General features: G+C 40.2%; 1 protein-coding gene and 1 long non-coding RNA gene across 7 annotated transcripts in view; one reads left to right on the top strand and one right to left on the bottom strand.

Moving 5' to 3' along the window:
• Positions 1–10,836: 10,836 nt before the first annotated feature.
• dync1i1a (dynein cytoplasmic 1 intermediate chain 1a) overlaps positions 10,837–26,800 on the bottom strand; it is a 61,312-nt gene continuing 45,348 nt past the window's right edge. For all 6 annotated transcript variants that reach the window (XM_032581436.1, XM_032581439.1, XM_032581437.1 and 3 more), the window contains 3 exons: positions 20,971–21,111; positions 16,332–16,457; positions 10,837–11,567 (listed from right to left, as the gene is read on the bottom strand). In XM_032581436.1, the coding sequence (XP_032437327.1) occupies positions 11,457–11,567; positions 16,332–16,457; positions 20,971–21,111 (378 nt within the window). In that variant the 3' untranslated portion in view covers positions 10,837–11,456. The remainder of the gene's footprint in view (positions 11,568–16,331; positions 16,458–20,970; positions 21,112–26,800) is intronic.
• Positions 21,110–23,752, top strand: LOC116731625 (uncharacterized). The gene is made up of 2 exons (XR_004341603.1): positions 21,110–21,578; positions 22,789–23,752. It is a non-coding gene; the product is annotated as an uncharacterized LOC116731625 (long non-coding RNA).

Raw genomic sequence — 26,800 nt, 5'->3', positions numbered from 1 at the left:
ATGCCTCCATTTCGTTCTGGAAAATGTTTTTAGATGGACGTCATTGGAAAGCCTCGACACTGAATCCGTGTTAAATTTGATTCCGCAAGATTAGGTGTCAAACAGCCGTATCAGTTCTTTATTTTCAGTGCCCTGAGAATTTCCAAACAACCCATTATTTCTTTATCACTGTTATGATTAAGTCATATGTGATTTTTCTATTAACTGTTGCACAATTATACATATTAGCTTACGCCATCAGCCATCATTTAAATCAACAATTCCATGTGGTCTGCGAGAGAACAAGAAAAGGCACAATTTATGCTAAAAGCTGTATTTAACCTTAATTGCCATAATTGGCATTTTTCAATGGCACCGCGCTAAAAATTACAGCGCACTCTTTGAACAGATTAGAGTTGTGTGATAGTCGGGCGTCCAACACATTGTAAAGCGCATGTGAAAAACCGTAATCATGCCAAACGCGTTGTTGTGTTTTAAAATATTATCTCCTGCTTTTAATAGGCGTTAGTCTTATAAATACGCCAGCCTCCGACGAGGTAAAACGGCGCTGTACTGACTGCTGTTCGGCATGCACAGATAAGCTGGAGGAATAGGTGGAATAGCTGTGGCTGTGCTGCACCAGCGGCTTAACTGGTTTGACGAGGACATCAGTCCTCAGGGCGAAACAGAGCGCGGCTAATTGAATTACATAAATAGGTCCTAATGGAGCTTGGCAGGAGAGAGTCTGCCTCGCCTGCAAACACAATCAGTTGCGAAAATGTCAGTCTAATACCTGCTGTTGTATTAATTAGTCTTGTTTTACCTAAATATGATGATGGGGTTATTTTATTTTATTTTATTTATTTTTCTATTTGTTACTTTTTTTGTTGTTGAAGAGAACTGTTTTCTGGGAAAGTTCGGGCCTTTTTTGAAGCACACAGGAATTTGAACTCTTCTCATGGGCATCTGTGCCTTGCAAAACTTTTCAAAGCCCTCAAACTGTTTTCCATTTTGTCATGTTAGAACCATAAACTTTAATGCGTTTTATTGGGACTACTTTGGTGTTTATGTGATAAACACCAAAGTAGTGCAAAAATAGTGAAGTGGAAAGAAAACGATTGTTTTCTAAACACAGAAAAAGGGGTTTGATGCATTTCATCCCAGTTTACTCTGAAGACACTTTGTTGTGTGTGAAGGCCTCAGGGGAAAAAAAAAATCATGTAAAACCTTAAAGCAGGGTTAGGTTATGACAATCCGAGTAGATCTGCGTCACATATTTAATCAGAATCGTCATTAATGTGCAGAATATCACAAGCGCATCCAATGAAGTTAGGCAAGTTTTGTATTGGTAAACAAAAAAAAAAATCTCCTGAAAATGCTGGTTAATCATAATATCAATAAAGCAAATTTCAGCAGTACTAGCACAGTTGGTAACACTTTATTTGATGGGTTGTGAATAAGACTGTCATGACACCGTCATAAACATGACGTAACACCTGCCATGAACACGAGTAAGTCTCCATAAATATTTATGACTGTTGTCATAAAGTGTCATTCGGTAAATCATGACACTTTTAATACCAAGTTGACATTATTCAAAATGTCTTTGTTATGACAACTTGACATTAACCAAGAAATCATGATCTGACATAAATTTGTTATAAAAGTATTACTGATTAAACTTAAAGACTTATGTAGCTTTATGTTATTAAAGTAAAGTGTTACCGCACAGTTAAATATTATCAGAATAGCATTCAGCCTAATCTTAAAATAGAAACATAATGGTACAAGTGCATTGCCGTCCACCTGAACTCAACATCAAGACATGCGTTAAATAGTATATCGGCAAATTATCTGTACTTGATTAGCACTTCATTAAGTCCAGAGGATCCCAAAGCGCTTCACACTACATTCAGTCATTCACCCATTTACACACACATTTGCACGCTGATGGTGGCAAGCTACTGGATTATAGCCACAGCTGCCCTGGGGCAGTCTGACTGGGGCAGTTTAAACTGACAGAGGCGTTAATCAGAGAAGCAGGCAATGCATGGAAGCATTGGAGCAGCAGCAGGAATCCTATCAAACGCTTACAACTAACAAGCATTGCACTCAACAAATTCCGCCTTCGGGGAAGAGTTGTAAGAAGACGGCTGATAATAAATAAAAGTTATGAGAACTCCTGTTTGCTACAAGCCATAAAGAGGATGCAGGGGCTCTGGTCGGATGGGTTAGAGCTTATCTAATTTTCTCTGACTTTTTGGGTGTCATTCGAAAGGCTTTCTTGGTTATATAAAATGTATGGAGGTATATACAGGACAATCCTGGAAGAAAGCAGTGGTTCAGATTGTGTTAGAATGGCACAGTCCAAGTTCAGACCTAAGTCCAATTGAGAATCTGAGGAAAGTCTGGATTGACTTTCATTGATGTTCCCCGTCCAGACTAATAGCATTACCTTTGGGTAAATAGAAAGAATTTACGTCTTAAGCAACGCTAGTTGGAACATACCTCAAAAGAGTATAAGTATAAGTAGGTGGGCTGCATACATGCATGGTTCGCTTTTTAGATTATTATTTGTAAAACATTATGCAAATTATGTATCATTTCCGTTCCCCTTTGTAGTCGTTTTCCCCACTTCAAATAAAGCACATTAAAGTTTGTGGCCTGTAATGCAGCGAAATACTTTTGCAAGCCAGTGCCTGTGTGCTAATCTGACCACCTGTCAGCACAGGGAGCATCAATTTAAATCTTAAGGCTGTAAAGAGACCGAGGAGCCTCGTGTTCCCTCCGTCTGCCTGCCTACCTGTTGATGTGTTTGCGCAGTGCTTTATGACTTTTGCTGGAGTGCACATCCACATCGCTGTGGTCTCGGTCCTCCAATGCGAGTGCATGAGAATGCATCAGGGCTTGGGTTTTTACTGCGTTCGTCTGTTGATGCACAGAGACCAGACAAAGTGCATTGAGAAAGAAGCAGCGGTGGAGGCGAGGTGGGGAGGAGACGAGCTACAGCCTGCAAGCCCCAGACGGGCTGGCTCCGGAGAGGCTGCACCCAGGCACAGAGCTGCCTTTGTCAGGGTAATTATCCTGACTCTCAGCCTCTTCTGGTGGAGCTACTGTTCAGTTGGGTGGCTAAGACTCTAGCGCCACCATTCATTGCTGCAGCGAAGCTGTAATTGTAGCAAAAAAGTCTTTTATAAACAAGCTCAACTGCACTTAAAACAAGTTTTAAATGTTAATACTTGACTGCTTAGTACGGTCACAATCAGTTTTCTCGTCCTCATGGCATTGATGTTTGTCCAGCATTGATTCAATCTTCCAGTTTTCAGCAGCTAATCCAACCCCAGCCGGGAGCAACAGGGAAGACAAGATGTGTCAGAGGAAAGAGAGGGAAAAGATAGCCCAGGTACTCTCTGGGAGTGTGTGTGCGTGTAGGAACTAAAGGATTATCCCACAGGAGTTAAATGAAGCCTGTCCAAAACAAGGAAACTCTTCCCAGCCTCTTTAAACGTCTTCTGTTGACTGTAGTCGCCGTGTCAAAAAGGTGGCAGTTTGCCAACAGGTCTGAAGTGCAGCAGGAAACTGGATAGGCTTGATGATTTAGTGTTGTTTACAGTGGCAGACAGGGAGCCATCTTCGTCAGCCAGTCTGTCTTCCTCGGCTTGTCTCTCTCTCTCGCTCTCTCTGAGCCGACCCCTTCTACCTGCCGCCGAGGACGCGGATCGTTTGTAAGTGGTGAAACATGATTTGTGTGCCGTGTCGTATTTCGATATTTTGACTTTGCTTAAAAAAGTCCCAGGAGCATTTTGGAGGTAGTCTTAATTGCAACTGATGCTTAATATCAATAGATTCATTTTGTGGCTGGGATTATCAAGGCGTCTTTGGAAACCGCAGCCATAAATCAACCATGGGGTTCAGAGCCTTGAAAGTCGTATTGACGGATTTCTTCATGCTTTTGCTTTTCTGTCACACTGCAATGTTTTTGTTTTGAATCTTCAAGCAAATTTTCTCTAAAGACTTTCTGCTAACGAGCAGAAGTCATGGTTTCATCAATCACACCAAGTCACGCAGGTCCCTCGTCAGTCCGCAGAAAATGTTCCAAGGATGTTCTAAGGATCATCGAGACATTTTTGGGGAAATGTGCGGTACACCCCTGAATTTATTTTTTTTAATTTTTTGACGGGTAGCATTTTAAGCTTTTATTTCCCCCTTTGATGCCCCTAAATTTCTTATTGTTGCATTATTAACACTAATCTTAACCGTGACAAGTGAAGTGCACAGAGCTTTAGATGTCATCCTTTGTGAACTTCTAGATGAGTTGTGAGTTATTTCTCTAGGCCTGACACTCACATGGTTCACTGGACTGCCAAGTCCTTAGAAATGTCTTCATAGACCATTCCAGAGTTATGCTGTCGCCAGAACACTGTGTTGTTCTGGTGTTCATTTTATGCTTAATGAATTGAATCAGAGATGCCCAACTCCAGTTCATGAGAGCTACTAACCTGCAACTTTTACATGCATCCCTTCTCCAATGCACCTGAATCAATTAGGAAATCATGCTAATGATTTACATCATTACTGGAGCTGTGAAAGCTACATTTTGGACTAAAAGTGACCGACTCACTGACATTTTCTTTCTTTATTTCTTTCCTCCTCCTGGTTTTCAACTTAAAGCTCGTGCAACCAAGTTTTTTCTGCAAAAGGAAGTTGGTGGGTTTCTCTTTGAGATAGGAAATAGGATAAACATTTGAAGAGAAAGGAATCAGTCTGAAACTTGCACTGTCTCTGAGCTTCCACTTATTGTTCGGTGAAGTTGAGAAGACTAAAATACGAGTTGAAACATTTTGTTTTTCCTGACATGTGGCACAAAATGCTCTGTGTCCACAACAGCTTACCTGACAGCTGCAACACAGCAGAGCTGTCGGGCTACAGGTGCAGCTGTTGTTACACAGTCTCAGCTTCTCTCAGGTTTTCCTATTGACCTATCGTTGAACAGCATTCTACTTGGTTCCATTGTGGGAAGAGACTTAACTGTTGGTACATTTTTTGCCTTACAGACATATTTATATCTGTTGAACTTCTTTATGTTTAGTCATGTTAAAACTCCAAACTTTAGTGTATTTCACACATTTCAAACATGCGTCCCTACAGCATGACGCTGTCACTACTGTAACACATAGTTGTGCTGAGTTGTTTAGGGTGAAGCACAGAGATAGTTTTATGCCACACATTAGACTCTCTCCAATGTGAGAGAAAGTTGAAACAATCTGTATCCGTTCTGAACAGAATATCTACTTCTACGTGTCTTTCTTCTTGAACCATATTTACGCCAGTATGTTAAAGACGACCACAAATTATACACCACACACTTACTTTGTAAAGTTCACATTTGTGGAGTGCATTACAAGGAGTTTATGTCACAACAGAACCTCCTGGATATCTGCAACTTCTCGAGAGTTACCCTAGATTTCCCTGTCTTAGTTGGTTTGCGGTTGTGCACTTTTTCCATTGAACAGTGCTCTGTAAGATATTCTTTTATACCAAAACTTGCTTTAAGCTTCTTCACAATGTAATCCCTGACCTGTCTGCTCAGTTCCTTGGTCTTCACCATTTTGTTTTTGAATGTTTTCCGACAAATGTCATTAATCGCACCAAGGATCAGCTAAACGTCTGAAGAGAATTTAATTAGAACTTTCTTCAATTCAATTTCAAGACATATGATAAATAGGATAAAACAGATAGCCTAGGCAATTGATTAAAACAATTCACCTGCTAATAAGGTAGTAAAAAGTAGGGTGTGATTTGTGAGTGTGTGAAGTGTTAATTATGAAGCCTAAGTGCAGGCTGTATTAGATTGTATTTAGGGGCTGTTAGAGTAAAATGGAGATGAATACAAATGCATTCCACGTTTTTCGGATTTTTTCTTTTCCTAAAATCAATGCACTGTATTTACGTTTTCCACCTACTCCACAATTATGTGCTGCCTTGCGTTTGCTTCTCACACAAAATCCCAATAAAACGCATGGATTTGTGTTTTTAATGTGGCAAAGCTGAAGGGTTTGAATGCTTCTTGCAATGCGCTATAAATACTCATAATAGTAAAGAGATTAAGTGCAAATTTCCAAGATCCTTTAGAACGGTTAGACCAGACTCAGACTTTACAAGCAGCACTGTTAAAAATCACCCTCCTGATTATTACCTATTGCCACTTTTAACTATCAGTGGACGTCGTGAAAGCTGGTCTTCTTGTGATTCCTCTAAAGTCTTATCAGCAGGTCTCTGCTCTTACCTCTCCTCCTCTTTGCCGCGACAGTAGCAGAGCTCAGAGTTTGGAAGCCAGGCGAGCGCTCCGACCGCAGGCTCCATGGCGGTAGCTGCTAATTAGAGTGCTGCTCAGTGATTGGGGTCTGGGGTTTTGGAGCGCTGCTGCAGGGAAGCGCCTCAGATGGCTGCCAAACAGGCCGGAGGGAAAGGGTTTCCAATCCCTTTTATATACTGTACATGCACACGCAACATATGCTCGGAAATACTTCATGCTTAGCCAAAAAGTTACAAAAAAAACAAAGTGCTCTGTTGATTTAGTTAGAACAGTAAGCATCACTAATGTCCCGACAGCTCTGTTTATGGGATTTCATCAGACCAAGAGTGTTTAATGCTAAAATTATCATTGAAGAAAAGCTCTAATAACTGCCCTGCCACTTTGAAGGGCTTTGAAACCTCTTCATGTTGGTTTTGAATCTTCGGGGATGTGTCAGCAGCGCTTTCTCCTTTTGACGCAGATGAACGGCACAACATGGAAAAACCATAAATCCTGCCTCCTCTTTTGCCCGTGTTTTCTCGACACAAAGCTGGCAGCCTCACGGGCTGAAACAACCCTCGCCACTTCTTTTTCTTTCTTTCACGAATTTAATCAGATGCATCATCCCACGTTCACATGCATTTTACATTTAACATTTTACAGCCGGCGGCACAGGAAATGGAATTACTCGCTCGGTTTCTGCGGCGATATTTAGCTGGGCGCTAATCTGGTCTACCAGTGACGGCCTTCTCCGGCTCACGGCGGCCATTGTTGCCGGGAAAAGAGCCAGAAATGAATCCAAGCACTCCGGCGTGTGGACCGGTTCTCCTCCTCTCGGAGCGGCGCAGGTGGTCAAGTCTACCTAACGCCGAGTTGATCAGACCTGCTAAATAGCTCGTTTGGCCGCCGCGGCAACCAAGAAGTTGGAGTTAAATTGTGAAGAGGGTAGTTGATGGTAATGACCGAGCAATCGATGATTGGGTCCATTCATGGCTGAAGTGGCTGGATGTGGGGGCCTCGCAGTCACACTTTCGCCAGCACGCGGGGCACAGTGTGCACTGCTCTCATTACCGTCCATTGTCTGGGTCCTTTTGGAGCCTCTGAGACGAGTGAGGCGAGTGAGAGAGGAAAGGCGGGAGAGAGAAAAAAAGGAAGAGATTAAATAATGGCCTCGATTGGTTGATGGTGTAGCGAACTGGCCCCCTTGTTGTGTATAGTCTGTGTATGTGGCGGTCTTAGCGCAGGATGGTCAAGATTCAATGTGATGCGTATGAAAAGGGGGGGAACAAAGAGCGCTAAAACCACTAGTTGGGGATGCAGTTGCCATGTGAGGCTTCAATCGATTGCTGGTGGCCGCTCTCTGCGAATCATCTCATTTGTGCAGGGAGAAGTGTAAATTTCGTCTCTATTTAGAGTCAAACACGTTCAACTCTCAGAGAGAAAGGCTCTCTGACTTTAATCGAAGGCTTCCCGGAAGTCTCTCTGGAGACCCCGACGGGATCAGGACAAAGCAGGAGCAGCACGGTGGACTGCTTCTGTCAGAGGAGAGGGTCCTTCTAGACAGGAAGTGAAGGTGAACCACTACTGCGATGGAACAGGTCCTAGACACCATTGGGCTGTACTGGAAATATTGCTGGACTCACTAAGTGGATATCTGCATGTCTAATAAGCAATTTTCTTTCTGTTATCGTGTCCCTAAATACACATCAATAGCAGCATTATAGGCCAATATTTAACTATAATAGTGAAGTAACTGTTTGAGTTAGAACTACGAATTTGAACAGCTAGAAAAAGTGGCTTCTTAGCAAATTTCCTTCTATAAATATGTTCTCAAGCAGGAGCACAATGCATAATATGGGGAAAAGATTACACTTGCATGTAATCTTTTTGGGGGGGATACAAAAAAAAAAATGATGAAGTTTGAACACATTTTGGATGCACTGTGGTGTGTTTTTTTGTGTGCTGTGGCCTTGTGAAAAGTTCTTCTTGTGCATGCATAAGTTCTCTTAAGGTACTTTCAACCATATTCCCAAACCATGCATATTAATTGTGAGTGTGCGCGAATGGTTGTCTACGATGTAGGCTTCTGTGTTCCACAGTGAAGAAAGTTATTAACATAATTTATAGGGACTATTTTAAAATACCAGAAACTTGGTTTTTCTTATGCTTTTGTAATTTCTATTTTTTTACATACAAAACCACTTCATTACTGCTGGTACTCTTTTTTTAAAATATCTTTAACTGGTAATAAAATGTAAATAAACTGGTACTATACAGCACTATACAGATATACAGTGCTGTGAAATATATTAAAAATAATCATAAGTAGTGAAACTCTGTTGTTTTCCTTGTTAATTTTTTCTAAACACACAAAGGCAATTCAACTTATTTCCATTAAAAATGCTCATATGTGATTTGGACTGTTAAGCGTGAATGAATTTCTCCAGCTTGTTTGGAGTCACGCTGATGATCTCTGAGATCCTGCAGGTTCTGCTTTGACTTTAGGCGACATCGTGTCTTTTTCAGCAAGTCCCCTTAGACGGGACGTCTTGTCAGGTTGATCACACCGACCCGAACAATCAACAAAATTCCACCACAAACTGGTTTCCAACTCATCCTCTTTCCTCCACGAGGGGAACTAAATGTGACAGGACCAAAAAATAAGTTGTGAGCACATTAGCTGACAGACTACAGCTCTCAGTCAGAGCCCTGGATCCATTTTTGTCAAACTGAAGAGTTTTACCGCATGTCATAATGGCAGACAGCACCCATTTGACTGGAACAAGCACATTTTCTCTGCTCAGAATGGGCCACTGTCAGGAATAATTTGCTGCCGTAAAGTTAAAAAAGGTCCAGCGGCGAGCGGAGCTGCTCCTTTTAACCGACAGCTCGAACTGCGCCGAACGGCATCCATCAGCTCACACGTTACTTTCACATAAAATCAGTCGCTGGTCCAGCCGGGCGTCCAGTGTGGTCTGGACCGAGTTCTGATGCGCTCCTTCCGCTGTCTGGGTTGGCAGCAAATCTGAGAGCGTGGCGAGAAATCTCAAAACTGTGAGGGATTTGATTTAGCTTCGCTCTCAGGCAGAAATGTTAAACTGTGCCGCATTTTATTTTCTGTTATGATGTGGTGGCAGTTAATATTCCTAGGATGTTTACTCCTGTGGGCGGCGAGTGCTAAATGTGACAAAATAAAAATAATGATGATAATAAAACTGCCGTCTGTTCACACTCGGTGCTATTTCCCATTTCGGTCTACTTTTTCACCCATTTCCACTTTTCCTCCCTCTGTCTGACTGTACTTCCCAGCTTCCTCCTCATCTCCCGCTCGCTGCAGAGAGCCGGCTGGCTCCAAGCCTACCCCCAAGTCTGGGATCAGCCTACAGGCTCCCCGACCACGACCACATCGTAGGCCTCAGGTTGGCCATGGCCCCATTTGCTGGCATGTTTGCACTGCATCTCCCACGCTACACTGTGAGGACAGCAGCATTTATAATCTTTTAGCAGCTGCACACAGACCTCTAGGGATGGGATGACTGAAACAATTTAATGCAGACAAATGCTGTGAGACATCAGTCTGACAGGGTTACTGATTTACTGAGCATTTTTGAAGCTTTTGAGACAAGTTTATTTGTAAAAGGTTGCGATATTTTCTGCAGCCGCTAGGAAGACACCTGAATTTAAGATTGTTTTCAACATTAAGACACGAATCAAAACAATGTGCAGAATGCTTTGAATGCCTCGGACAGTCCTGTGGGAATCTGTTAAGGCTGGTTATTAATTTCAGCTGAAGTTCAACTTGTTCAACTTGAAGGCAAGTCAAAAAAAAGAAAGAGAGAAAAAAAAAGAAAAACTAAAATACATTTAGAAAGCTAGAAAATGCATTGGGTCAGATCCGGATTTTAGGATTAGAAATCCTAAAATATTATAATATTTATTAGAAACATTGCAATAAAATTAGGCTTTTTGGATACACAGTATAAAGAAACAAAGGATGACTCAACATCTTTACACAACACAAGTTATGACCCTGTGGCTCATAAATAAAATAAAAACATAGTTTATGTGACAAATCCAGAAGTTCACTTTCATGCAATGGATTAGAAAATGATCCGCATCATTTGATCTTTCTCATATGTTGTCACATTACAAACACAAACTTCAATTCGTCTTGAGGTTATGGGATAGACCAGCAAATAACGAAATGGAAGGAAAGTGATAAATGGTTTTCAATTTTCACATTTCTGTACACCACCCCTTTAAGTCTGATACCTCTAGCAAATCACCATTGTCACCAAAAGCCTTTGGAATTCACGTTATCAGCGAACCGATGTGACGCTGACGTGTTGTTTATTCTCAAAATACACACAGCCGTTCTGGGAAGGCCTCACAGCGTCATGGCAGCCAAGTTAGAGATAGACTTATGGTGAAGTCTAGAGCAGGGCTATACTTTATGTCTTGTACAACTACATGTCTATGGTGAATACAAAAGCACCTGCACCATATGCTGGTTGTGTTATTACCTGACAAGAGACTGCAAAAAAAAAAAAAAGAAGCAAGAAAGCAGTTTATTATGTATGCTTTAATAGCAAACATAGAACATTTGACAGCAATCACTCTGAGTTACAATATAGCTCTTGTCACAGTTCATCACAGAAGCCGTCATTCAGCAGAGAAAAAACACACCTGTTCCTTATCCAGACTGAAATAAAGCAGCTACAATGAGGTTCCTGCATCTGGAATATTGAAGTTGGTGTATCATGCAGATTTAAAACAACAGGGGAAAAAAGCTGAACATAAAGTCGTTGTTATATATGTAAACAATGATACATGACAAACTTCTATGACCCTGCCTTAATGGTTAACGCTGTACAAAGCTTAGTTACAGTACACAAATCTTCATAAGGCTATAATACTGCCACCCTATATATACCGTAGGCTCACGAGATGCAAGCAACACACCACCTGAAGTCAATAAGCAAATAAATAAAGACAGAAACAATTAAAAGACATGTACACAGTGCAAAATTACAATAAAAGCTCTGCCTTGTTCTGAGCAGACGTGAAGGTGTGCTTGAAAGCAGAGAAAGGAAAAGCTGAGTGAGCATCACATGCTACAGTGGCACCAACCGAATCGCACCAGCTCCCTGCTCTCCAGCCACTTTGGTTTAGGAGTCCCTTCCTATGAAGCCAGCTCCATAGGGCCCTCCTCTTCACCGTCCGCCCGGTTAGCGCGGATCTCCATGAGCGTGCGAGCAAAGCGCGCCCAGTCCTCAGGGTGGGCCACGGAAAGCTGCAAAGGTCACAGACACAAAGGCGCGAGGTCGTTATTGCTGGGAGAGTGGATGTGGATGTAACTTTTTCCTTCTACTCAACTTTCCATTAATATGCTGCATTATTTGTGGGGTCTAGGGACAACTCTCTGTGGATAGCTAGAAATCTATGAATACTTGCCACTTCCTTCATCTAAAAATGCTTAGAACTGCCTATTTTAAATCATTCAAACACCAAATATGCATTAATATGGGTTAGTACGCATAATGGAAAGTGCCTCAACACTAAGTGAAGAAGCAAAACACTTTGTGTAAAAGTCTTCTTTTTGGTCAGCAGGGCTTTTCACCTCGGAAATCTCCTTATTATTCTTGAATCACAAATACTGACCATAACTGAGTGTTTTTCCCATCATTTATCAATTTCTTTAGATGTTGTTGCTTTTTCTGTTTTGTAGCCTTACTTCACGTTGCCTGACAGATTCTGTTTTACAGTGATTTCTTTATTCTACAGATCAGGTTGCGTAAACAAGAATTTTAAAAAAATGTGGCTCAGAAAGTCGATTCATTATTTGACAAATGCCGCGATTAATACTTCATATTTAGCCAGGCTGGTTTGGCTTTTTCTGTTCAATTTTTAACTAGATTGCCGCGTTTGCTCACATTCCCTTTGTTTAGCATTACAATCTGATTGATGAGCTTCTCAATTTCACATTTAAAAGAAATTAGGATTTTTATTTCTATGCTGATATGAAAAAAAAAAAATTGAACTTCTGCCTATGAAGCAGTTTTCACAGTGACACTGTCCAGCTGAGCTGCCTGTTAAGAGTGCTAATATCTGCAGAGTTTATCCAGCCAGCCAGCCAGCCACCTGGTATAAAGTCTGGAAAATGTCCACATGGACACAGCAGGTAACTGTCTGGAGCATTCAGTGTGACGACCATGAGCTGCCTTTCTCTCAGACTCGCAATACATTTCCAATCGTCGCCCTGATCCTGCAGACACGTGCTAGCAGCACCGATATCATTTAAAAAAAAACATAATTAATGAAAAACTCAGAGGCCTCTCGTGTTTTGTTCGCTGTGCCGCTCCCACGCTGTCTATCTGTCGCTGCGGAGTGCTTCCAGCAGAGAGAAAATGAATAATCTGGCTGTGAAAACACCACCTTTAAAAAAGTCTAATCAAATTTAATGTCAGCTCTGTTCTGATTGTATATAGTTCAGCCAGCTCATGGGGTGAAAAAACTCACAAATAGCCTAAGAAGTAAATAAAAGTCAAACATGTAAACACACAGAGAGAGTCTTAAGTGATATTACATAGTCGCGCACAGCTTCATGAAGATAAAAACATTTTGCAAGCATATTAGTATCACATGAAACCTCCATGGCTGCCCCTACAGGAGGTTGTAAAGGAGAGGGCATAATTAGTTCATTTTAAAAATGGCACCCTTCACAATGATTGAGAAATGTGTGAAGGGTCTTACAATAAATTTATGTTCATTGCAGCAGCAAAATCTGAAAACTGAAAAAAATGAAGATATACTCTAACAATAAACTTTGCATATTTATTTATCTACCTCTTTGTCAAACCCTGTTTGTTCCAGTTCCAGTTGTTTTAAACCTACTAGTTATTAAATGGACAGTAGAGGGAGCTTTTTCTTCTGATAGCTATTTCCTGACTTAAAATTAGCACACAAACGGAATGTTTTCTTGTCTATCCTATTTTAAAAAGTGGCACAGAAAAAGGTCGGATGAATATGTGGATGTTTTCCAGTGAACTGAATTCAAGTGACATGGGGTTTAGTGGAAATAAACGACACTGTTAGTTCTGAGGAATGGAGTTATAAGGGAATGGCTCCTACAGTGGGGTGACCTAGTGACGATAAAATGATGAAAGTGGAAAAGAATCAGCTAGCATCAAATGAGAAAAAGCAGCGCTATAAATCACGAAAAGTTAAAATTTGTTATTGAGCTATGTAGCGCATTTAGGGAAAGTTTTGACTTCCTTGACGTGTTTACACTGCACAAGTTTCCATTTGGATTGAAATCTATCAATTCGAATATAGCACATTGTTTTGCACACGGTCACAATGGCTTATAATCTTTTAGATCCCAGAATTTGATGTTAAGTCTGACCAAGGTTAGTTAGGTCAACAATTACTTCCTTGGTATCTCAGCTAAATTTCCCATGATGTCACACGAGGAAGCAGAGTGCTTGAAGTGTGCCTTAAAATACATCACTGCGTCACTCCATTGAACTCCATAAAACCTCATGACATCATCTGGTTTTGTCTAGACTGTTTAAAGACAGTGTATCTCAGTGTATGTACACTTCTGGCTTTGAAGAGAGTACGAAAGAGTGACACATGTCGTTAATGTAGCCTTTAGCAAATAGACACAATTTTGGTCGTCGTAAACGACCTAAAACGGGAAAAGCTTAGTCTGATTAAATGTCAGTGAAAAGAAGAAAATTCATATTGTTTGTTTGTATTTGTTTGCACAGTGTATGTACATTTCTGGTTTCAGTTTCATAAGGACTCTTAATTTGAGTGAAAATTGTATTATTATTTAAGAAAACAGTAATAAATACAAGCACCAGCAAAGCAGTAATGTGTCACATGTTGATTGTGTGTGAAATACATAGTGAAAATGCAAAATGCATTGAAATGTTTTTGTGTAAAATAAGTTTTAAAAGTGATATACAGTAGGTGCATCAGTATAAATCTATTATGAGTGTAATCTCTTCTGCTATCCCAACAGAAGCAGCATCAAAACGAAAGACTTAAAACGAGGCTAAACGAGCTCATAAAGAGGGCTGGTTTTGTTCCTCTGGAGATGACTGTGCAAATCAAACAAAACATTACACGCAGGATCCTCTTCGTCATACTTTTACACAACAAAAAATTCTCTTCAGTCAGGGGCTTCTTCAAAACTGCCGTAATACAGACCACTACAGGAGATCCTTTCTGCTCACAGCCATAAACATCTAAAACAACTCTTAGAACAGATATGAATAATGCGAGTTACATTTCATTACCCTTTGGGAATATTTTTTAATTGAACTGAACTAAATTACCAGAAATGCCTAATTCACCAATTAGATTGGATGTTATGACAAAAAAAAAGAGAAGATTTGTTTTGTTAAAAGCATCCAAATTAACAGTTCTGTTTAAATTATAATGACTATTATTTGGGGTTTAGCAGCAATTCTTCCAATTCCTAACAGTGAAAACATCCAATTACTACCAAAGAAAAAGTAAACATAATCATGCTAATTTGATTGGTGTACATTTTATGACAGACCACCAGTTTGCCAGCAAGAACACATCCAACGATCTGTCGAGTGTTGAAGTCCAACGAGCCACATTGTCAGTATGGAAAATCCGTCACATGAGCTGCACAGACCGTCAGGGTCAAACCGAACGTTGTTCCTCTCTTTAGCTGAGCACAGTTGGACTCAGAGGGAGTGGGACAAAAGCCGCAGCCACCACCCAAGATGTCTGCAAGCCATTCGCATGGCTAGGCTGTAATTAATCAGAAACCTGGCCACAGTCACGGAGGAGTGGGGGAGAGGGGAGGTATGTAGCACTGATGAGTGGCGTAAGCAATAGCAGAACGACTACGAGAGGCTTGTTCCTAATGATGCCTAGGTTTGAAAATCAGGAGTTTCATTACTCTGAAATGTACAAGACAACAGGGACTGAGTTTTATCCTGTGATTTGGATTTTCCACACAGGGCAACACTTGTAAAGTTTTAATAGATAACCCCGATGGTAAATATGCTTAAAATAAAATGCTTAGAGTAAAATGAAACTGAAATGGAAATTGTTGGTATTTTGTCCTTCTTGGAAAAGTCTCCAGACTTGCTGTTATTCCCAGAGATACTTCTTGTTTCCTCAAAAAAAAAAAAAAAAAAACCTCTCTTCCCAGTTTTAGCTACATGGGCAAGTTTACAGTAAAGTAAATACCCCATTACCACACACCCCTACACACACACACACCCAAAAAAAAAAAAACCCTGCCTAAAGGACCCATAAAACCTTTCAGCTTCACTCAGTTTTATTGAGGCCTCTTCATTACCATCAACCCAGCACTGAGGCCACCAGCTCTGCTTGACTCCCCTCTAGCTTACCACACAAAAAAGATGCTAAACTTAGCCAAGCAGCTAAGCTAAAAACATCTTCAAGCATTAAAACGAGTCGGCTAGAGCTGAATCTTTAGCTGGCTGCTTTGTGATGGGAGCACTTTCAAGATGCATTGAATAAAATGTTACATACAGCAGTGTGAAGCTGAAAATGTTTTGTAAAACATTGACTTATTCCTGATAAGTAAGTAAAATGTTGCCAAAAATTCAGAGATTAAGATTCAGTTCCACATGCTTTGTACTATTTAGTAATAATAACACAGACATGATGTACTGAGACCCAATATTTCTTTTACAAACACTATTTGATCAAATTAGTAAAAATCTCTCTACCTGCTCCTGTCCAGCGACTGCAAATTTAGTTGTTTTTATTCTAGTTTCCTCGTGCTTTTTGCACCTATGTTGTAATTAGGACCTGATTAAAAATGAAACTCATGACAGCCTCTCAGCTATGTATCATAGGAGTCAATGTGAATCTAACCTGTGAGCCCTCAGCAAAAAAAAAAAAAGCTGAGTAAATATTAATGTATTTAACCAAAACTGTAACATTTTCAGGATGTACTTTTTGTTCACAACAGCAAAGGAAAACCTCTGCAGGACTATTTTGTGCCCCAGCAGAACATTTCAATGGTTGTTTTATGTACCTCTCCTGTGTCGTAGATCCAAACTCTGCCCTCTGAGTCGCCCACGGCCACCTCTTTCCCTCCCGATGACCAGCGAACCCTGTTCAGAGCCGAAGCTCCCTCAATGGTCACACTGGCAGTTGGCACCTAGGAGGAAAAAAAAATACAATAAATACATGATGAAAATACATTATATTTACCTGGCCTTTCATTTTCCAGTGAAGCCATATTCTCCCTTCAGAAGAAGCTATGCGAGTTTTGTGCAGGTGAAAGATCTTCACAACCAAAAAAATTATCATTCCAACACAAGACAGTAACCAGATATGTCCTCTACACACATATCTGACTGTAAAGAAAGTATTTTGTGACACATATATCCAGTATGTGTTTTTTGAGATGTGCCTCCATTTTGTATAGTGTGAGTATATTGGGATGATTACTGTAAAACGTACTGGGTGCTGCTGATGCAAGAAATCACTTTTTTCTTTTTTAGACTTAGTTGTCAATTATCCATCTGAGGCTAAAACGTCATTGCACCTCACTGAGTTTGTCACTAAGTGATCAAAAAATGAATTAATCAGAAAACGACTTCCGTATGCTTGAGCTAATTCAAGCATTAAACATGCTGAGGTGAAGGAATCTTCATCAGTGGTGACAAAGCATCTGCGTGTTGTAGCACGAAATCAGATGATAATGTGTCACGACTGCAACATTTTCACACCACTACAAAATATGTTTCAGAGTAGGTTTCTGCGTCACGCCAGATATTTTCTCAACATGGCAACAACATCTATGGCTGTCTGGTTTAGCTGAGGATCAAACTGAATGTGCTAATATTTTAGTGTTAGCCACGTAGAAAGACAAAGATGGAAAAGTCAGTTATGCTGTGGTAAGGAACAGAGTAAGGGTTCTTACATGTTTCTGTGTGCAAGTTCACACTTTCCAGGCTCAACTTTATTGAGTTGAGTTCTTTTTGCCATTTTACTAATACGATGACAAATATTTCTGCAGTAGGTGTGACTCAAATGTGGAGCCTGGAAAACCTCCAGTCAGGAAGGAGGGAGGCCAGAGAGGACAGAGAGACATACGGATTGATATTAGGAAGAAAGGAAGGACACAAGGAGGGAAACAAGAAACAAAAAGATTTATAACGACACAGGAAATAAAGAAAGAAAGGGAGGGAGGAAGGAGATGAAAGGAGGGAGGAAGGAAGAACACAATAAAGAAAAGATGGGAGGAAGAAAAAAAGGAAGGAAAGGCAGGAGGAGAGAAGGAAGGTCAGGAGGAATGATAATAAGTATCTATTTTTGCCACCAAGTCACAAAATGTCTCTACAACAGTTTTCATAATTCAGTTTTAATTTCAACTTTAAACTCAGCACTTATTGACGGTGTTACGGAACAATCTCCGAAATAATAGTTCAAACAAGAAAAGTAAAACTACTAATTAGATACTACCTTCCACAATTAAACATTTGCTAACAATTAAAGTTTATTAACATTGGCTTAGGTTTTTTGTTTTGTTTATTACTTCAGAAGCAGTGCCACTGTAAAGTATTCCCTCTTGATTGGCGAGATTATTCGCAGCGGGTTTCTTTTATTCTGAAGACAAAATAGAGTAATAAACAGCCACGTACTATGACAAGCCTCTTGAAACCTTACCACATTTTATTTAGTGACCCTAATTGCAACGTGTCCTAATGTTTATTGAAAAATTGGAACATTACATTATGTGATTACAGAGCAAATTTACCACAAGAACAGGGTGGCTTCATCTGGATGTGCCGGAGGTTACAAATACAAAGCTGTCACATTTACAGCTTTTTATTCGACCGGGCACATGCGAGCCGACGTATTCTGGAAATAACCCGTGCATGTTTGCTGGCATGGGCCGAGCTGAATCTTGATTTCTGTCTTTTAGTGCTCATGTTGCACCTTTGAAAACCCAAAACCATCTGCAGCGTTTCCATAAACTGTTCCTGACATGTGGCAGGCGAGTCTGACACATGTCACCAGTGGAGACAGAGGCCTTGGCATCGCGTCTCCTCGCACAGCGAGCTCCTGCGCATTTAAAGCAGAGCTAACCACAGACTGACTGCCATTAGCCCACTAGCTTCCCTTCCTCCGCAAGAGTGGATCTGAACGGAGAGCTTTAAAAACTGCGTGTGTCTGCGTGTGTGTGTGGTGGAAATGAGAACCAGGCACGCTACGCTGCTCTGTTAATGTTGTTATGACTCTGTGTTTTTAATATGATGGCAACAATGAAAGCCTGTTGCTATCAGACTGGCTAGTGTGTGAGCGAGCGAGCGTGCGTGCATGCGTCCGATGCATCCGTTTGCGTGAGCGCTCGTCTGTGCAAATGTTTCTCATAAAGCACATTGTTAGGCGAGTTAAGCCCCCGATAATGAACTCTTCCTCTGTCTGTGAAAAGGCTGCTGTTGAGGGAACCATGGGAATATGCGCTGCAGACAGAGGAGCCGCTGCTCCCACAGCGGCGTGCGTTAAAGCAAGACAATCCGCAGAGACGGGAGCTGAAGTGGGAAGACATGAGAGTCTTGTATGGTAGAGAAAATGGGAAAAGAGGGAGAGCTTATTATTTGAGAGGAGTGAGAGCATCTGTCTTGACGCAGACTTGCATTAAGGTTGTAGTCACTGGTGTGTCCATGGAAACCAAGGAGGAAGGAAGATGGAGGATCCTTTTATCTGGACTTTTACCTGAATGATCAAAGGTTGTCTGCTGACAGGGTTGAAAGACAGAAAGGTTTTTTACGGAATCATGGTTGAAGTTACATTTTTGCTTTATAATAAATGTGATGAAAATAACTGTAGTATAGTCCACAGGACATAAAGCTCCAGCAAGGAGACAAGCAGACAACAAAGTAGTTGCTTGTTTTTTTGTTTTTTGACAATGGTCTATTCAAGTTCACTCCCTACCAAGTTTGAACGGTGTGAAGAAGAAGTTGTACCCTAGAGATTCACTAGTCTTTAAAAGATGAAGTATATGTATGCAAGTATAGACAGTTTTGACCACATTTGCCACTTGTGATACAAAACTTTAATGTAAATAAATCTTGTGTTTTGGAACATAACATTTCAGAAAGAACAAAACACTTTTTCAGTACATTTTTTTCAGAAGGGCAAAATATAAATGTAAAGAAAAATAACAATTATTTCCCACTCTGATGATATTATTTTGCACAACCTCCAGTTGGAAATAGACTTCATCTGTAACTTCTCCTGAAGGTTTAACCAGACAAAATAATTGATTATTCCTCCTCGCATGAGCTGTCCAGATCATCAAGGGTCCTGGTCTCTTCTCTTCAGCTACAGGTTTTGCAGATTTAAATCAAAAGACTTAAAGGACAAGGTCAATTTTGTGTTTGATGAAGCATTTTTGTGTATGATTTGGGCCAATATCCAGCTAAAAATAACTAATTACAACAACTGGTCCTCTCAGATTTCTTTAATTCAGGATTCCCTGGTATTTCAAAGATATCAAGATAGACTGCACTCTAACAAAGCCAGCCCAATGGAATCATAACAACAGTACATAACAGCCGGTAGGAGATGCTGTTCCACATATTTACATATTTTATATTTATTTTCTGTTTGAAAAGTTATGGGTTAATAATTGTATATTTGAATACACAGACCAACATGGCAACTTAAAGCAGTATAATTCAGAATGAAATGTTTCAGTTGTCCTATTTTAAAATAGAGACAAAAAAGACACCCCGTAATAAATAAGAGATACATGTTTTTGTCTTTATTTTAAAATAAAGACAACTGTCCCAGTAATTCTAATGATTCTGTTAAAAAAAACAATTATGTCCTTAGGAGAGATACATGTTTTCTTTAATGAATCTTAATGTACTTAAGTCAAAGGCTGAATTTCTCAAAATGTTCTGTGTTGGTACGGCTTCCCTAGGGGTGCCAACAAACGCACTTTGTGAATTTATGTGAAAAGGTCTGGATTAAGCAAAACTAATTTAAACAAAATCCCTAGCAGAAATACATGTTTAATGACAAATGAAATGAAGGGACCAAGTTATAGGATTGAAAACTATCTGCTCATAACTTTAGACATTTATTCACTCCTTTTACTTTTTTTTTGCTTAATGCTACACATGATTATGTTGAATTCCAGCACTCAAATGGCCTTAAATGCACTCATCTCAAAAATAACTGTCACACCACAGAATTTCAAAACTCAGCCCATGCTGGCCTGAACTTTCTTTCTTTTAATCATTATTTTTCATGGGACTGTGGACTGAGGGCTGGGGCTCTCTCCTTGTGGTCGCCGACACATCTGTGCACTGCTCTGACGGGACACAGTTTGGGAGGAAGACGGTCTCTGAGGTCGTCTGAACGTTAGGCAGAGGTTGTAGAAATGTTAGCGGGGTGGCTGGGTGGGAGCCAGAGCGAAAAGATGTCACCCAGTCAGATTTAAAGCGAGAGCTGTGAGAAACGCCTACAGGGGAATCTTGAATCTTGTGTGTGTGCGTGTGTGTGTGTGTGTGAAGAAGAGAGCTTTGGGTGTTGGGTTGTGCGGTTCGGGCTGAGCCCCAGCAACAGACCCGGAGGACACCAAACAGGCACGCATATTGACAAAGAACAAGATGACACAGAAAACACGCCCACCGTGACCTAAATCCACACACCTCCGTGTCGTTGTTGAGGTTCCACAGGTCCAGGCGGCCCATGCCGTCCACGGCGGCGAACATGGCAGGATGCACGGGCGACCACATGACGTCATACACATAGTCGGCATTGTCCTCAAAAGAGTACAGCGGTTTGTTGTGCTGAAAGAGAGGGGGCGAGAGAAAATAAGAAGATAACTGTGGACGAGTGTTTGAGTGGCACGGTGCGAAATAGCACTGTACAGAAAAAAAAAAGAAGAGGAAAAAACGGAGAGATTACAGGAGATGACACATTGGAGATGGACGGCAAAAAAATAGAGCGAGAGACACCGAGTGAAAAGGAATGGAGAGAGGGAGTGTGTGAGCTTCAGACAGAGCGGCGCTGCCTCAGCCTTGGGGCCTGTCTGGGTGCAGAGCCTAATTAAAAAGCCTTGCACATTCACACAGTGCCATAAAACCGCTGGGAGAGATGAAAGAGAAGGCCCCGCCACAAGGTATACTGTAACCTTAACACAACAGCTGTCAGAGAGATGGGAAGAGATAGAGAATGCAACGAGAAAGAGGGGGCAGACAGTGGACGGGAACGAGAGGCGCTCTGAGGAGGATGTGCTCGTTTCAGGCATGAACAGGTTAATTAATGACGAGTTTATTGGTTATGTTCGGCGGTAAAGAGCTATTGTAATCTCTGCAATCATATCAGCTGATGATCACTGTTAACATAAACTGATATTAATAAAGATTTATATCTGGTGCCGTGGGAGATGTGGGAGATTTACTTTTGCATGGAAAACTTGTCAGTGCTCTCTAGTGGACAAATACTAAATTACCATAACTTGTTATTATTTACAGTACACTTTGCTGGAAAGGAGATCTCCAACACACAGAACACACACAAGTCCAGATTTGAATTTACATCATAATGCAACAAAATTTGTAGAGATATTTACATGACTGTGTGTTATTTTATCTATTTAAGCACTTGGAAGCAAACAAAAAAAAGGAGACAATGTTATTCCTCATAATTATTCATTTGGCCTGGCAACAATGTTTGGAGAAGAACATTTTGGAACACAGCTAGGAATGAAGGATCAGCTGGCATTTGTTTATTGACTATTGTTTATTGTGTTCCCCAGTTACACTGGGAACAAAAGACAAGCACAGATAAACTGGTGACATTACACTATAAATATAAACTGCAAACATTTTTCTCTATATATTTACATTGGTTATATCTTTAAAATCATGACTAAATTTCAATTTTTAATTGATTTGGAGTTTAGAGACTTGTCCACTCTATATGTTAAGTTGTTGGGGGCTACCTACTCGCAGTAAAGTTTTTTTTAACTTAACATAATAATAATTTTTATGTCATATTTCAAATCCAATAAAAAGAGATAGCAAAAACTGGTTAAATTACAAAACATAAAAATCTCAACTTGCACCAATTTTAGCAGTCTACTAACAAATTAAATAAAAAAATTACATTTTGAGCTCTCAATCAACATTTTTACAGGAATGCCTATACTTCTATTTTGTTTTGTACTGTTAGTTTTTATTACACTTTAACCAAAGTGCAATTTTCTGTAAGTAAGACTTTTAGTTGTTGTGTCTCATCAGTTGATTTTGAACTTCTATTTAAGGAAAACATCTTTAATATGTTCTCTGCACAAGAATATTTAAAACAATACTAAACGCTGTGCCCTAGATAATTAACCCGTTGGACCAAACGAACACTGTGCTCCTCCTAATGGCTGCCATCCACGATGAAGCATATAATAAGTGTTAAAATCAGAGATTCCACTTCAGTGTGTGTGACTGAGTGTAATCCCCATTTTTCAGATTGACGACTCAGATTCCAAGGGCTTAAGAAACAAAACTGCGTTCCTGACAAGAAGAGAGGGAGGGGTCGTGGAGAGGAGACAGGTTGGCTGCAGGAGCGAAATAAAAGAATGTACAGTATTCTGTCTCTCTTCCTCATTCTTAGCCCCTACTCCCCTTTGATTGTCTTGCTACAAAGTTTCTGGGAGACAACACGTACGCACTTAGAAACACGGCGCAAACAAACATCCGAGTACATTTCTAGCTTCGACTGAAATAGTTTTCCATTCAGACGACAGCAGAACTCTTTTCTTGTTCTTTGCCTCACAGGTTTTACATTCAATAAGTTGGTGGGTCGACGTTTAAAGTTCTCACCATAGCATTCGCTCACTGTCCTCATTCTTTACTTGTCATCTTTTATCACAGCTCATCTTCCTGCAGTAACCCTTTTCTTTTTAATTGGCTTTAAAATCTGTCACTTTGGATATAAAGTCAAAATTATACATGACTTACATAAAATCAACAGAACTGATTCAGGCTTAAGCTTCTGTTTTGGTCATTTCCACCATCTCCTAAGATTGTGAAAAGTTTCGAAACTCATCTCAAAACATAGTTTAATCCGAGTGGCGCCACACAGAAAGTACCTGCTTGTCATTATCTTTCCAGTGATAGTAGGATACGAAGCTTCTTGCACGTCTGAGCAAAAGAACCATACCTCAATAGAGTGCAATAAAGTAATACTGGAGGACCTGAACTCTGTTATCAGAACTCTGCAAGACCGAGCTGCAAAACATTAATTTTAAATTGTGCAAGACATCAAATATTTCGTCACCTTCCTAAAATAACAACCAAAGTGATTTTCTGCCAAAAGTGATTTTTATTTTTTGCCCAAATCATTTTTTGGCAAAAAAAAGATGTGGTGATTTTCTTTTTTTTGTCAAAATCACGTTAGGCAAAAAATGATATAGGTCATAATTTTAGGAAGGTGACGAGATGCAATACTAAAGAAAACAACAACATTAATAGAAGGTACACTGATCAAAACACACTGGCATAAAAAATACAACTGAGAATTTGACTTCAGTCCAAAATCTTCAGCAGCTCACCCAAAATTACTTCTGTCCTATTAGCTCCTTTGAGTCACGGCTCACAAAATGTGGTACAAGTGTGGACTGCCTTTGGCGGTACTGAGAGGAAATTTCAGTATCAAGTATTTAAAGGTAAATAAGAAGCTACTTAACACACGTTTTTATGGCAGCAACCTTTTCCAGGAATCTGGATAGTTTTCTGGGACCATTATTAGGCCCCCTGTGTTTCTATTGCATTTACCAGAAGAATGACCCTAGTCTAAAAAGCCTTCAGCTTCACTAAATGCTGTTTTTACACATTTAAAATGGATCAGTTATGTTTGCAAAAGCATTCCCAAATAGTGTCCGATTTTTACTTTTTTTTACAAAATTTTCTTCCACTGGCTAAAAACTGAAATGGTGAGCTTAATGTGAAGCAGTGCATCTTGTTGGATATAGATATTAATTAATCTTAACAAGAGTTAAAGACTGCATCTGTTCCTCTATTTATTGCATCTGTTGTACAACAGTAATGGAGACACTCTTGCGTTTCATTATTGTTACCCAGGTTCACCGTGTCTATTAAGGTTTAAGCTAATTCCGGGTTTTATGGCCGTACTCACACACTTTCATCTAATTACAATCCTTCATATTCTGTGCTGTGAGAGCACACCGGGACAGACCCCTGCTATAATCTTATTTCCAAAGACACCTACCGACGCTCAGCTCCAGACTTGATCCACACTCTTCAACAATCACCTGAACTAACAGTGATGCAGGCCTTTAATTAACTTCTTCAGAGAGCAAAAGTGGAATTATTATACTTCATCCAATCACTTAGTAGACGCTGGGTTTGGGGTCAAGAGAGCAAGACGGTTCAAGTTATGCACAATCATAAACCCACTCCCAGCTGTCGCGACATTTTCAAACTCTGGCCCGGCGCAGAACGGTCTCGCTAGCCACAATATTTGCACCGCTGAGAGTAAAAACATTAGCAGGCTTCTGTACAACGGCCTTTTTGAACTGTGAGGGCAAACGTGCAAGTGAATACGAAAACAATTCTCAGTCGATCTGCAAGTGCGAGTGCGAGGGCGTGTGTGTGCGTGTGTGTGTGTGTGTGCGTGAGCGACCGGAGGATTGAAGGCCGACCTCTAGGGGATTTCAGCCCCAGCAAAAACTGCCTTCTTAAGATATATGAGAGACATATGCGGTGTGTCTGTAGTCACACACCTTCACACCTCCAGGTAAGTGCCTGCCCACACACAAACATGGGTTATGCTGGAAGAGAGACAGACGTGCATTCCTGCGGTGGCCCTCAAAGGAGAGGGAATTCCCAAATCCTGAAAAAATAACACACTCTCCTGATGAAAATCCGCAGAAATGTTTTAATATGTGTCACAGGGCTCTTTGCTCAAGCTTTATGGACTGGCTGCTTGCAAACCTGCGCCAGAATTCATCAGAATGTTTTATGGCCTGTCGGAGCCAAGTATGAAAAGTAAAACATGATCCAGGATCAGGCTGTAGGTATAACGGGAAATTCATTATGTGTTTTATCGTATTCAGCAACCCTTTATAAAGATGATTTTCTTAACGGTTGCTTTCTTTTAGTCTACATCAGCTTTTCTAAACCAATAATTTTAACTTAGAATCCCTAGTCTACTTCCTCCTGCTAACTTCTGTAATCAGTATCTTTTGTTCCTCTTATTTCTCAGAAGTAATTCTGTGCGACACGTAAAATCACCCAGAACAAAAACTTCAGTCTCAGTAGCACAAAAATGTCCTGTCAGTGTTTTAACCAACGTTTCTCTTATCCAGCCTCTCTCCCGACAACAGCAGTGACTGTTTGGATTTCACTGCCGTCTAAATGCTGCCAAATGGAACTCATCACGTTCGTTTGAAGGGAGAGCAAATGCCCTGAGTGGACGAGGTCACTCAAATGCACCGAGAGGAGGAGCGCCCACCTCTTGATTCTCTGAATGCACCAGCGCCGTCCTGTCAGAGCTTTCGGGGGTTTCGCGGGGACTTTGACAAACACATCAGTGAACACAGAAGCAAAGCATTTCTTCTGTGAGTTTGTCAGGTTAAGTGCTAAAAACATAACAAGCGACAAAGACCAAGATGCACGTTATGTATATATCTCTAAAGCATGTGTAGACTCTACCGGACTTGCAGCCCTATTCAAACGTATTCACAGCCTTTGTATTTTTTTTCACATGCACACATGTGGCATATTCTATTTAGATTTAAATTTATGCAACAACAAAAAGTCAGAAGGTGGTTTTCAATTTCTTTTTTTTTTTTTTTTAATCTGAAAAGTGCGGTGTACATTTGGATTCAATCCCCAGCTGTTGGAGACATACCAAAAAAGATTTGCAGATGTAATTGCAGAACATTTTTAACCCAGGAAGCCTGGATGCAAAATATACACCACACTTTTTTGATTTCTATTTTAAAAAATTAAAAAATTTATTCGAAAGTCATGGATAATTTTGTGTCTGACTTCATGTCAGTCTATCATAAACTCCCAATATAATACATAAATATTGTTGTAATGTGACAAACATATAAAAAGGCTCAGGAGGACTGGACACCATGGCAAAGTTATTTATTGGCAGATATAATATAACACTTACCACTTAAATGACCCTCATTTAAATTTTTAAATCTTTTAGGAAACTTGACTTTGTGTGACTTTACATTCATAAATTTGAGAATAAAATTTCTTAATTTCTTTTAAAAAATTCTTTTTTTTGTGATATTCCTAGGTTTACATTTAGCATATTTTTACATTTGCCTATCTTCTTGAACTTAATTTTTTCATGATAAATACAAAGAACAAAATGTTTGGGTTTGTGTTTGTTGATTTGTCAGAATGATCACAGATCCTTCTGACGACCGACGTAACTTTCGAGGAACAATTACGAGAGATATTTTTGTAATGACCAGCATCCCTGCTGACCCCTCTA

This window comes from Xiphophorus hellerii, chromosome 13 (genome assembly GCF_003331165.1).
Source record: "Xiphophorus hellerii strain 12219 chromosome 13, Xiphophorus_hellerii-4.1, whole genome shotgun sequence".
NCBI lineage: Eukaryota > Metazoa > Chordata > Actinopteri > Cyprinodontiformes > Poeciliidae > Xiphophorus > Xiphophorus hellerii.
This window is presented reverse-complemented; position numbering and strand designations above follow the sequence as displayed.